General features: G+C 40.5%; 1 protein-coding gene and 1 pseudogene across 1 annotated transcript; one reads left to right on the top strand and one right to left on the bottom strand.

The window, feature by feature from the left end:
- Positions 1 to 544: 544 nt before the first annotated feature.
- LOC100949625 (putative spermatogenesis-associated protein 31D3) lies at positions 545 to 13800 on the bottom strand. The gene is made up of 5 exons (XM_023509059.1): positions 13663 to 13800; positions 6108 to 6115; positions 5444 to 5475; positions 4778 to 4838; positions 545 to 4505 (listed from the first exon to the last, which is right to left on the bottom strand). The coding sequence occupies exons 1-5, from the start codon at positions 13798 to 13800 to the stop codon at positions 545 to 547; spliced, it is 4200 nt and encodes a 1399-aa protein (XP_023364827.1).
- Positions 9053 to 11752, top strand: LOC100949299 (annotated as a pseudogene).
- Positions 13801 to 14078: the final 278 nt, after the last annotated feature.

Below are 14078 nucleotides of genomic sequence, written 5' to 3'. Positions count from 1 at the left end.
AAGGGTCATATAAAGGACTCTAGGTCAAGACAGAGAAGCTATTGTCAGCTCCCTACAAGGGACTTGTCACCATTCAGAAGCTAAAAGATACAAACAGCAGTAAGAACCAACTCTAACTAAACTAACTCCTTTCCTTTCCCTAAGCACTAGTTCTGGGATACTCAAAACCCAAGCCTCCAGTGCAGTACACAGAGAACACCATTCTCTAGTAGAAGAAACATTTATTCAGGAGGATCAATAGTCTTGCTGAAAAGAAATTGCTCTTATCAGAGATGTACTATCATGAAAACTGAGAGGCTTTTTCAACAAGAACTGAATTACACCTTGGAGAAAAGTTTTGCCTCCTGTAAGTGCTGGAGAAGCATTTTTTATTTGTGTAGAAGAGTCAAATCTCTTCAGCTGGTGAAAGGGCAGCCAGAGGTACCTGGCTTACTTGCATATAGATAGGGCTTAGATGAGAGAGTGGGGAAAGAGGATAAATCTGGAATAATAGCTTGTCTTTCAATGTCACAACTTTCTGAGGAGGAATGATCCTACATCTGATTCATTTAAAACTTGTAAGACAACTTGGGCCAGCAAAGACAGCTTCTTGGTTGTAGTACTTGGTAACTGATCCTTCCCCTTGCTCTGGGCCAAAGGGAACCGCATAGTAGGAGCATTTTCCTTTGTGGGGCTCTACTAGGGACCACAGTTCTTTCTTCTTCTGATTTAATTGCAAGGCCTCAGATTCCTGCCTACATCCCAGTTTTTCCTCCAGGATATTCCCAAGGACCCTCATGAGCTCAAAAGCTTCAAGAGGCCCATCACTCACAATAAAGACATGTCTATCTTCAACGGGGTCTTGGTCCTGGAAAAAGTCATGCATGAACTTGACTTTTTTGTGGGGACTTTGCAGCCAGGTGCCTTTTATCTTGGACTTGAACCACTGAAAAAACTCCCTTATCTTTTTTCTAAAGTAACTTTCAGGAGGACATGGTTTGTCTTGGCCCACAATATTAGAAGCCCCTTCTAATGTCCTCTTATCTTTGACAAAATGGCACTTTCTTTTGGCTTTGTATGTTTGTAATCTTGGGTCCTCATTTCCACTTTCTCCTGCTTTCAGTCCCAAAGGGATCACTACCCTCTTGAATGATGGAAAATCCATATCCTGGCACTCCTCTAAGACATCCTTAGGGTCCAGGGGCTCCTCTCTCTGTTCCATGATGACTTCTCCATTGTTCATGTGGAGACGCAGCACCTGAGCAGTTGCCAGGCTCCTGCTGGAGACATCCTTGGAACAAGGCAGTGAAGATTCAGAAGCCAAGCAATCTGAACTATAGAAAGTGCCACTGGCACCATCTTCAGTCTGGCTATGCTCCTCACTCTTCAATGGAAACTTTATCTCACTAACCAGCTGTCTTTCAAGGTCTAATGATGTAGAATCTTCAGGAATCGATATTTTTGATGGAGAGTATGTGGTAGTCACAGTAATTTTGTCTTCACTTTTATTCACATTTATCATTGAGGAACTTCCCAACTCACTGGTTGTGGTTGTTGAGGTATCAGTAGATTGTGATTGAAGAAAGCAGAGTTCATCAGCCTTGAATATCTCCCGCAACACATTGGACACAAAAAAATGTTTTGAATCCTTCTTCACCATACTTTCATCCTGAAGCCTTTCTACGCTATCACTGAAACTTACTCTTTCACTCCCTGATGCTTGTCTAGCTCCATTTTGTCCCATAGGCAGCTTTGGGCTGTGTCTCTTGGCTAGTATAGTCTGTTTCTGTCTTGCATTGTCTGTGCTGCTGTGTGTGCAGGGCAGAAGTGTCTGTCTGCCATGTTCAGTTGTCTGGGCATTCTCTTCATGCTCATGGTCAGCTTCAGAGGGTGATTGTCTCAGGAACCCCCGTTCTTCCTTACCTATAGGTGAGGTTTCAGGGAGGAAATAATTCAGGATGGGAACTGAACTCATTCTTAACTTGTTTCCCTGAAAAGTTTTTGAGGTTTCCTTAAAGGACTTAGAAACCAACCTAGAAAAATAGGTGCCAGATGAAAAAAAGTCAAATTGGGGAAGAGGCCATGTTTTGGCTTCTCTCAAGGCATAGAATTTGATGGATTCAAGAACCCTAAGGGGTAGGCCCCATGTCTGACTTAACCTAAACCTCATAATATGGGCTTCTAGCCCATGATAGGTTTTGGGATCAAGAAAGGAAAGCCCTAGCGTGCTAATCTTGCAGTAGGCCCTACTTGCCAATGATGCTAAATTTCTTTCCATTTTATGATGAGAACTCCCAGGAAGACACAGTACATTGTTGTCAGCCAGCCATGAACGACACACATCTATAGGGATCCTATCTGCAGTGATCTGCCAAGACTTCCTGGTCAGATGTAATCTAAGAATGGATTTTCTTTGATTCTGGTCTAAGTTGCTCCTTGATACACTTAGCAGTTCCTCCCCTGAGTTGTTTCTTGAGCAGCATACCAAGTCACTTTGTGCCTCAGAGGCAGCCCTCGGTTCCCTCATTAGGATACATTTTGAAATTTCTAGTGTTTTATCTAATGGCCACTTCCCCATGATGTGTCCCAGATTATTGGGTACCTCTTTCCTCAGGTGAAACTTTGTTGAGACCCCCTCATGGAAACTTCCTAAGCAACTCAATTCTGTCTTACCTACATCCTTGCTACCATGGCCATGAAGCTCAGAGGACTCTGAGTTAGTATGACTATAATTCTGCTGAGATATTTCTGTTGATTTGCACTGAGGCTCCATCAGTGCTAGAGATCCCCGATTCTTGCAGGTATGGCGGCACCAGGATGACATTAGCCTCTTTGGAACATGGAATTCAAGCTCCTCTTGGGTTTCACTGTAGACATTAAAATGGCCAGGACAGGTGGAGCCTGGACCAGAGGTGTGGGAGGACTGGTTGACCGATGGAAGGTTGGGAGCTGGAAAGAAAACAGCTTGAGATTTTTGGAGCACAGGGACTACACCCCATAAACCTTCCTGTTGCTTCTGCAACACATGCCATTCCAGATGTTGATTTTCATTTGAGATGTGAGAGCCAGCCTCATTCTGGAGTCTATGGAAACATACTCCACAGTCCTTAATCTGGGGTAGAAAGGATGATGGTGGCATAGGAAGTGAAGATTGAAGGTGGGCCTGGGAATGGACCTGTGTAAGAGGTAGAACGTGGGGTTGAGGACTGGTTTGAGAAAAGGGGTAGGGATGTACATGAGTGGGGGGAGGAGGATGGGATTGAGGAAATGACGGAGATTCTTGATCTTGCATTTGAACTGCAGGAGAATTACAGCTTTCATTGAATGATATAATGCAAGAGTCTAGTGGGGAATTGCTCCTGGAGACCAGGAGAGGAGCCACTAGGGACTCACTGTGCAAAGAGGGAAGACCCCAGAAGAATTGGTTATATTTCTGCTGAAAGTTTCCTCCCAAAGTCTTGACATATAGGAGTGGCTGACAAATGTGCAGATTGTCTGGTGTGTCTTTAATGTTCCAGCCAGTTTGGGGGGCTATCATATTCTGCTCATCAACAAGTGCCTGCAGTGAATTCCCTGAAGATGTTGGTTGGTATTCTGACCACATTTGTTTTGAAAATGGTCCCTTCTCCTTGTATTTCTTCTCCAAAACCTGGAAAGCCATTCTCTTTTTTATTTGTCTCTCCAAGAGTTCCTGTATATTAAAGCCAAGGAAGGAAAGACTACTGGCCTCCATGTGCTTGGTAGGAGAGGTCTCTGGTAGATAGAAAGAAACATGCTCTTGCTGAAAATCAGGGTGTGGTGATGTAGGGAGGAACATGTTTATAGCATGAGCCTGACACTGGGAGAATTCTGAAATTGAATGGTCATTTCCTCTGACTTTTGGAACATAGGTAGACAACCCATCAGAACTTTCTGGAGAGGTTATCTCCAGAACAGGCTTCACTAAGGTGGAGATTGATTTACATAGAGTCTCAATTAAAGTGCAGTCTGGCAGTGGTGAAGCAAACAGGGTTTGGGATTTGTGATGCTGAGCATGTGAATCAGTGGGATCTGGTTCCTGGGAGACATTTGGTAAAGGGTCAGTATCTTGGGAAAGAATAGGGTCAAATCTGTAGATGGTCTTTACAAACAAAGTAGCCTCTGCTTGGAAAACAGGATCTGCTCCCTGAATGTGAGGTGGTGGGAGAGGGGTAAAGGCAAGCAGCTGGGGTGGGGAATGGTCCAGTGAAACTTTGGAATCCAAGGGAGGAACAGGCTGTGGTGGCAGAGAGTCATCCAGTGGTGAGGGCAAAGGTAAATCAGGTAAGGGGGCGGTCAGGTCAGGTGAAAGAATGGAAGCAGAAGGTGGAGAAGGCTCTTCAGTTGCTGTGGAAGTCAAAGGGGACACTGAGGGAACAGCATCTTCTGGAGACTCCTGGAAAAGCAGTCGCTTGACCTCAGCAGTGGCTCTATTACACACCTCACAGAGGGGGTCAGGACATAACAGTTGGCGGAAGCAGTTGGTGTCACTATGCTGACCTGGTGGGCTGCAGAAGACAGGAGATACAAAGCTGTAGCCAGGACCAAAACAAACATGTGACCTCTGCAGGTCTGGCAAATCTAAGGTCACCCAATGTATACTATCCTTTTATATGCACCCATTTCCCTGATCACATAAGATACCTTTTATCCCTTTTCCCACAGGCTTTCTGTCAGGATTTTCCAACCCACTATCAACCACACTCTTCAATGAGGTCCTAGAATTGCATAGAGTTAGCTAAAAAGAGGGATACAGGAAAGAAGGATAATGTTGAGTCACCTCTGCAGCAAAGAAAGTAGCTTCCTTGCCTCCTCTACTTCACTCTGGCAAGCTCTTTGACCTGGAAGCACAGGACAGTCATGGAGTTAGCAGAGACATCTTGCAGGAATCTAAGTAGAATGTTCCTTAATAGTATCTTTAGTAAATTGGTCTTGGAGAAACCCAAGAATCAGAAGAGAAGATCAAATCATCATTGAGAATATTAATAGAGTTGATACTTTCACATGTGTAGGTGACCTTATGTATAAAGTACTTTCACATGCATTTTCCCACATGATGTTCAGAACCACCACATGAAACACAGTGGTTACCTCAAAAAGGAATCTGAGCACTCAGGAATTTAAAATACTTACACAAAGTTGGGAGACAGAAATTCTGACTCCAAACCAATTGGTAGTCCTTCCTCAAAATTTCACACAACCACCTACTAGGCAACACCCATTGCCCAGGGCCGTTACTCCTTCATGCCCATGGATGGGCAGAGCAGAGACTCTAAGTGTCTCAGTTCATTACCTTCCCTTGAGTGCCTCTCTCAGGTCTAAGGGGTCTGTTTTTCCAGAGACACTGTAGCAACTAACATCCTCAGAGATCATGGACCTGGGATCTCATAGAAAGAACAGAAAGGCTCACTCATGCAGAGCTCAGGTCAAGGAAGCAGAACCTTACCTTTCCGAATCCCATTCTTCCTTCTTTTGGCTCTGCCCAGATGCTAAGAACAAAAAGAAAAGAATGAGAGTCTGGGACTTCCTTCTCTTACTACTCTCTCTAGGAAGTGTAGATGCTCATTACACAAGCATAACATGGCTTTCCATTTTAATTAATAGAACTTTGTTCCTTTTATCAATTTTTAAAAGTGACAAAATATTTCCAATTTTTCCTTCTTTGAAAAAATCAAAGGAGGATTTTTGTCTATGAAATCCCCACTTGATGTTTTCAGAAAAACAGACCCCAAAGAACACCAGTGCTCAAGGAAAACACAAAATCAGAAGCCAAAGTGACATCTCCTTCCTCAGAGGACTCTGTATGCTGAGAAAAGAGCTTTAGCTTCAGCCTCTGCCCAGAGGCTCTCACCCTGCTGTCATGATCAGCCCAACATGAAGGAAGGCTTAGTCAAGTGACACTGACATGGGAATGTGACTCGAGATCAAGCCACAACAGAGCTGTCAGAAGAACCTGTTCTCTATCAGAGAACCCAATCTAAATATGCCAATCCAGGACCATGAAATCACTGTTTGGGGTTTTATCCTGGAACCCTCCACTATACCCTGATAGGCACCCTGTGAGCCTGAGGTGGAACTTGCGTCCTCCTAAATGCCTAGCACTGCCCAACCTCTTCCCCTAGAAGAGTCATGCACTGTCTTCTCTTCAGACTTCCCTTCTCAGGCATCTCTTTAAGCCAACCAAACTTATTTAGAAATGTGGGAAGAGGAGCAGGAAAATAATGAATCATTCTCTGAGGGGTAAGTTCTAGTTCCAAATCTGACATTTAAAGAGATTGGAAGTAATTACTGACATCTTTAGAAGAAACAAAAAACTGAACAAACTGAAAATGCCTTTTCTTGGAGCTACCAGAGAATTGAAACCACCCTACAAAATCTTCAGAAAAGGGAAATGAAGAGAATTATATTAGAGATCAGCTTACCTGAAGCAGAAGCCACTGGAGCCATAAAGGGAACACTTAAATGGACACCTTGATGAAGTTTTGAAGGTTGTGTGTAAGCTAGCCTAAGAGTAAGAAATTCCTGGGGTCATGTTCTTAGGGGGTCCCTGCTATTGGCATAGGTTTTACCTCTAGTTGCTCCATCAGATTCTCACAAGTGCTGTGAGAAAACTAATTGCATAGAGTTAGCTAAAAAGAGGGATACAGGGAGGGAGAAAGGAAAGGTTACCATTTTAAATATACCCTGGGTGTTCTTCATAACAGAAGCCTACTCATCAGGGGAAAATATTACCAGAGCCTTATCCCACATGAGGGAAGGGAAGTTACCCAACTTCAGCCCCATCTAGCCTCCCTGACTTATTTAAGGGGTAGGGCAAAATAGCTTAGCAATACTTGTGAACATCACAGCCCAGGGACATGGGCCTACTAAAAGACTGAGATTTAATCATATCTCCCGGACACCTTACCACCACACTAACAGAGCTTCACTATAGTAACAAGGGACAATAGATAAAGGAGCTGCAGTATGTAAATTGTACTTAAGGAGATGATCTTAGGGAACGCTTATGATCCCAGAGGAAACAAAAACAATAACTCTAGAGGAAATATAAGGCTCTGTTATGGATAGCTACAGCAAAAAACTCCTATCCAGATTAATATAAATTCTAGCACTAGCAGCCTATTTACCTCAGTTCCTATTACCCAATACATTGTGTCTAGATTTCAACAAAAAATCACAAGTCATGGGACAAGAAAAAAAAGTCTGAATAAAGTGGACAATGCAAGCATCAGATCCATACTCATATGTGGCACCAATTTTGAAATTGTCACACATGCAATTTTAAGAACTGTGATGAATATGTTAAGAATTCTAATGGAAAAAGGAGGCAACATTCAAGAATAGATGAGGAATATAAACAGAAAGATGAAAAGTCTAAGAAAGAATCAAAAGGAAATGTTAGAAATGAAAAATATCATTATAAATTGAAGAATACCTTTAATGCACTCAACAATAAACTACATATGGCCAAGGAAAAAAATAAGTGAGTTTGAATATATATGTCAATAGACATTTCCCAAACTGAAATAAGAAAGAAAAAGAATTAAAAATTTTTTGAAACCCAGATTACTCAAGAACCATAAGACAGTTTCAAAATGTGTAACATACATGCAATTAGAGTACTAGAAAAGAAGAGAGAGAGAATGAAGCAAAAGAAGTACTTCAAGTAATAATGGCCAATAATTTTCCAGAATTAATGATAAATTAACCATAGATCATGGAAGCTCAGATAACACCAGCAGGATAAATAAAAATCTACAGCTAGGCATATCATATTCAAACTGAATGAAACCAAATGAAAACAATCTTGAAGGAATCAGAGAATAAAACACCTTACTTATAAGGAACAAAATAAGAATTATAGACTTCTTATTTAAAAACAATGCAAGCAAGAAGGGTGGAGTGAAATATTTAAGGTATTGATAGAAAAAAAAAAAGGATAAGACTGACCTAGAATCCTTATCCAGCAAAATTATCCTTCAAAAGTGAAGGAGAAATAAAAACTTTTTGTAATAAAAATGAAAACACACAAAGAATGCCTCACCAATAGACTTGCCCTACAAGGAATGTTTTAAAAACCTCTTTAAGGAAAAGTAAAATGATAATTCATATCTATATATAAAAAAGAAAGAGTGCCTCCCCCACTCCCAAACATCCATGTGATAGGCCATCCTGCCTGGTTATATTCACAAGTTCTCCAGACTCACAATATTGAGTGAGTGTCTGCACTTTCTTACCTCCGGCATCCAGGGGAGGGCAGCACTTTTGGTGTACTGCCTCGCAGCGTTGGCTTCCATCCCCTTCTGTTCCTTCCCCAGGAAGCTAGGGACAGGGTGGAATTTCCTCATTACCACCAGATGTAGACTGAGGTCCACTGGGTCTCTGGTAGTATGTAGAACTAAGCCCAGTTCACCTACTCTGTTCATGCTCTGTGCTCTTGGTAAGGTGGCAAGGTAACAATGAAGGCTTCCTATGTCCTCCTGCATGCTGGCAGAAGGTGCCCCTGATTAGTCTGAATATCTGGAACAGTGAGCCTGGCTGGGTAAAACAGCTATTAAGTATGTCCTTAGTGTAAAGTACGCCACACTGTGCTGCTATTTACGGCAATGAGAATGAGATTGAGGAGGTCCTGAAGGGAAACTTAGGACTGGGCAAGGCAATGCCTCAGGACAACCAAGCTGTGGGACACCAAGAACCACCCCAATGATGTGGAGCCTGCCTTACAGAAGATGCTAACTGACTTCCAAGAGAATCTGGATTTCTGCTTGATGCATTGGCCTTATGCCTTTGAGTGGGAGAAACCTCTTCCACAGGAATACCATTGAGATCATCTTATAACTCCACCTACCACAAGGAGTGGAGCCTGGAAGTCTCTGGAGGCACTGGTGGCTAAAGGGCTGGTATGGGCACTGGGCCTGTCCAACTCTAACAGTTGGCAAATTGATGATATACTCAGTGTAGCCTACATGCACCCAGATGTTTTGCAGGTGGAATGCCACCATATACTTGGCTCAGAACAAGCTAATTGGCCCACTGCCAAGTACACAGCCTGGAAATGACTGCGTACAGTCATTTGGACTTCTCTGGTTATGCTTGGTGTGATCCTGATGAGCCTGTCCTGCTTGAGGAACCAGTGGTTGCAATGTATGTCTGATCTCCAACTGAAATCTTGCTCAGGTGGCAGGTCCAACAGAAAGTGATCTGCTTCCCCCAAAGTATCACTGTCCTATTCTTCAGAACATCTAGGTGTTTGACTTTACCTTTAGCCCAGAAGAGATGAAGCACCCAAGTGCCCTGAACAAAAATTGGTGCTGTATTGTGCCCATGCTTACAGTGGGTGGGAAGAGGGTTCCAAGGGCAAGGAAGCTTCTATTCTCCTTTAAGGACCATGCTGAGACCACAGCTTCCTAGTTTCTCTTCTAGCTCTCCAGCTATCAGGACTTGCCAACCCCAACATGCACAATATAGCAAAATAAAGTTATTGGAAAATCAAAAACAAAAAAAAAAAAAAAAAGGAAAGGAAAACAAAAGAAAAAGCACTCAGCAAAGGAAAAAATAAAGGCAAAATAAAACTAAATAAAACTTTTATTTTTCTTTTCTTAATATAATTATGATAGCCACAAAAACATATGGAGTGGTTATGATATATAGATAAGTATATATGGTATAGAAATGAAATGAATGACAGCAATGTTATAAGGGTTAGGGGGGAAGAATTATAAAAACTTTATCATAAGGTACTTTCACTACTATGCTGAAAAGCAATATAGTGTTATTTGAAAGCGTAATAAAATTAGTTGTAAACATATATTATAAACTAGGGTAATTATTAAAATGTTTTAAAAGAAATATAATTTATAAGCTAAGAGAGAAGAGAAAATTGAGTCTCATAAAATTCTTGTTTTTACAAATCACCAAGTCATAAAAGAAGGTGGTAAGAGGAATAAAGTAACTACACAATAGAAAACAACAAAATGGTATTAGTAGATTATTACCTACTAATAATTAAATGTAAATGGATTAAATTCTTCCATCAAAAAACACAGAATGGCTGAACGGTTGGGGGGCAGAAAGAGATTCCACTATATGCTAACTATACGAGATTCATTTTAGCTTTAAGAATACACAAAGATGGAAAGTAAAAGTATGGAAAAAGAGTCCATGTAAAAGACAGAAGGAGTCATATACTAATATATCACACAAAATAAACTATATATATACCTAAAAGAAATAAAATTAGTACCTTGTAGAGATATTTGCACCCCATGTTCATTGCAGCATTATTCACAACAGCCAAGATTGAAAAACAACAATTGATGAATGAATAGGTAAAGAAAGTGTGAAATATGTATCAGACTTTAAAAAATAAGAGATCCTAAGGCCGGCACCATGGCTCACACCTGTACTCCTAGCACTCTGAGAGGCCAAGGTAGGTGAATTGCCTGAGCTCACAGGTTTAAGACCAGCCTGAGCAAGAGTGAGACCCCTGTCTCTAAAAATAGCTTGGCATTATGGCAGGCACCTATAGTCCCAGCTACTTGGGAGGCTGAGGCAAGAAAATCACTTGAGCCCAAGAGTTTGAGGTTACTATGAGCTATGACACTGTGGCACTCTACCAAGGGTGACAAAGTGAGAGAGAGAGAGAGAGATTCTGACATTTACAACAACGTGGACAAGCCTGGAGGTTATTATACTAAGTGAAATAAATCAGACATAGAAAGAAAAATATGCATGACCTCACTTATTTGTGGAATCTAAAAATAATAAAAGGTTGAATACATAGAAACAGAGTAAAACAGTGGCCACCCAGAACAGAAGGGTTAGGGGAAAGAAATAGGGAGATGTAAGCCAGGCACAGTGCCTCAGAGTTGTAATCCTAGCACTCTGGGTGGGTGGCGAGTGGATTGATTGCCTAAGCTCAGAAGTCCAAGACCAGACTGAGCAAGAGCAAGATCCCCATCTCTACCAAAAGTGGAAAGACTATCCAGGCATCATGGTGGGCACCTGTGGTCCCAGCTAATCGGGAGCCTGAGGCAAAAGGATCTCTTGAGCCCAAGAGTTTGAGGTTGCTATGGGCTATGATGACACCACAGCACTCTATGCAGGACCACAGAGTGACATTCTGTCTCAACAAAAAAAAAAAAAAAGAAAGAAAGAAAGAAAAAGAAAAAACAAATGGGAAGATGTACATACAAAGTTGTAATTGTGTGGGATAAGTAAGTCTATACATCTAATAGTGTACAGTATGAGGACTATAGTTAGCAATATTGTATTGTTACAGTCAGTTTTTTTTTCCCTGGGGATCTTGTGCTGGCACTGCATGGACCCTTGTGAGACTGGTTTGTGTTGCCTCACAGTCCCCAGCTGACCAGGACAGGTCTATTTGTATCTATCCTTTCTATTTCAATAACAAGACCATTGTAGAAAGAAGGCATATACCCATAAGTAAAGCTATTGAACGTCCTACAGTTATAGAGATTCAAGATGTATGCTTAGCCACAGGACTTCATGTATTTCTTGAAATAAAATATGCTTTAGAGAAAGGAATTGTGATGTCCAAAACAGAGGCAGAGTCTAGGTTCAGCTCATACAAGAAGATGGCAGCCTCTGTCTTGTACAGTTCCCATCACATAGCTCAGTAACGTTGTATGCAGTGGAAATGATACCCAAACTAAAAACAAGCTCTCAGAAAACAGGAGGTGGTGACCAAAGTCTTCAGCAAGAAGGAAGTAAAAAAGGGAAACGAAAGAAGTGACTGAGTATGAGCATCGTTCATGTGATACTACTGTAAGAGACATGAATGGGGGCTTCTCATTGGTATCTGAGAGAAACAGAAGCCCTTTGTTTGCATTATTTTACTGAACTATGCACACTTGTGCCTCTCATCATCATCAGAGTGGACAAGGAAATAAATGTACATCAGAAATCTAGCTTTTATGTAGTAAAAAAAGGTTTTTGTATCTAGCTTTTATGTAGTAAAAAAAAAGTTTGTCGTTTGTCTTTTAATGTAGAGTTTTGGTGGAAGGAAGAATATTTTTAAATGAACAGTAGACTATACAGTAAGTTACCTGAAATCCTATATCTGTTTGTCCTCCATGTAAACATATATTATAGATAAATAATGACATGTGACATAAACATTTTGTTCACCTTTAACTTAATGAAATAAAATTTGGAACTGACAAAAATATTGTACTATATACTGGAAAATTGCTAATAGGGTGGATTTTAAATGCTCTTACCATACAGGAAAAGTAAATATGTAAGATGATAGCTCTACAGTAACCATTTCACTATGTGTAATTATAACAGTACATCATTTTGTACACCTTAACCATAAACATTTAAAAGTCATATAGCAAGGTATGGTGGCTTCTACCTATACTCCCAGCTACTCAGGAGGCTGGAGCAAGTAGATCAATTGAGGCCAGAAGTTTTGAGACCAACATGAACAACTAGCAAAACTTATTTCAAAAAACATAAATTAGCCATGTGTGGTAGCATACACCTGTAGTCCCAGTTTCTCAGGAGGCTAAGGTGGGAAGATTGCTTCAGCCCAGGAATTCAAGGCTGCAGTAAGCTACAATTCTACCACTGCACTCCAGCCTCGTGACGGAGGAAGACTCTTTATAAAATAAAATATCACCTAAATCAAAAATAAAATAAAGTATTTGTTTAAAACCACAGACAGTAGGAAAAACGGGGAGGAAAAAAGAACAGGTAATGTAAATAGTACAATTGAACAATTGCAGAAATGGCAGATATTAATCCAACTGTACTGTAAAAATCACTTCAAATGTGAGTGGCCTAAATTCATCAATTAAAAGACAGAATATCAGATTGAATATAAAATTAAGACCCAACTATATGTTGTCTACAAGACATGGATTAGAAGAGGATGGAAAAACTGCACCCATGCTGACACTAATCAGGAGAAAACAGGAGTAGCTATATTAATTTAAGACCAAACTTCAGGATAAGGAAAATTATTAGGGATAAAGACAAGCATTAAATAATAACAAAAGGCTCAATTGTCCAAGAAGATGTAACGATCTTTAATGTGTACACATCTAACAATAGAGTACCAAAATATGTGAGGAAAAAAACTGGAAGAACTATAAGAGATGAATCCACTTTTGTTGTTGGAGACTTCAACATATGTCTATAAGTAATTGACAGATCTAACAGACAGAAAATCAATAAAGATAGAGTGGCTTGCAATAGCACTATCAATTGATCCAATTGCTATGTGTTGAATATTTTAACAATAGTAGAATACACATTCTGTTCAAGCTCACATGGAACATCAACCCAGATAAATCACATCCTGGGCCATAAAATAAACCTTAACAAATAAAAAAGAATAGACATTATAGAATGTCTGCTTTCAGATCATAATGGAATAAAACCAGAAATATATAACAGAATGATAGCTGGAAATCCCAAAATACTTGAAAATTATACAATGTTCAATAATACACGGGTCAAAGAAGCATCAAGAGACAATTTTAAATATTTTAAACCAAATTAAAATAAAAATACAACTTATTAAAATTTGTAGGATGCAGAAAAAGCAATACTTAGAGGGAAATTTATAGCATTAAAATGCCTACATAAGAAAAGAAAAAAAGATTTAAAATCTCTGAGCCACCCTGGTTTACTTACCTGTTTACTGTTTCTCTGTTTCCAAAATGTTGGGAAATATAGAGTCTCTAAGTAGCAGACAGATAGAAGGAGAAGCACCATCCCACACAGGAAGGCAAAGTTAGAAATACCCAGAAAGTCAAGCAGGATATTAGCCATGATGCAGTATGGCTTCTTAGACAAAGCAGATGGTCCACATAATCTGAAGCTGAGCACTGAATGCATATTCTAAGCCAGAATTCCAGGCCCACATCACAGAGCTTTAGTACAGACATCAGAGATTCTTGAGGGTGGGGGAGGGGGAAACATGGGAAATAAATCCACAGCTCTTCTTCCCATCATCCAGCCCAGCTGATCTGCCTATCCCCTTGCAAGTCTTTAGGTCTCTCCATCTAACCCTCTCAGTGGTTCTCCACCTTCTTAATGCCGCAATGAAT

The sequence above is a fragment of the Otolemur garnettii genome, unplaced genomic scaffold, assembly GCF_000181295.1.
Source record: "Otolemur garnettii isolate 467f Iridium unplaced genomic scaffold, OtoGar3 scaffold00006, whole genome shotgun sequence".
NCBI lineage: Eukaryota > Metazoa > Chordata > Mammalia > Primates > Galagidae > Otolemur > Otolemur garnettii.
Note: the sequence above shows the minus strand (reverse complement) of the source record. Positions and strands in the feature narration are given on the sequence as shown.

Bases quoted from the DNA above. Each gene is read 5' to 3' on its own strand.
- LOC100949625 (XM_023509059.1), bottom strand. From the start codon at position 13,800: ATGGCTAATATCCTGCTTGACTTTCTGGGTATTTCTAACTTTGCCTTC. The intron at 4,839-5,443 runs GTAAGGTTCTGC...CTGTGCTTCCAG, and splicing joins GAAGAATGGGATTCGGAAAG to GTCAAAGAGCTTGCCAGAGT. The intron at 4,506-4,777 runs GTGACTCAACAT...TGTCTTCTGCAG, and splicing joins CTACTTTCTTTGCTGCAGAG to CCCACCAGGTCAGCATAGTG.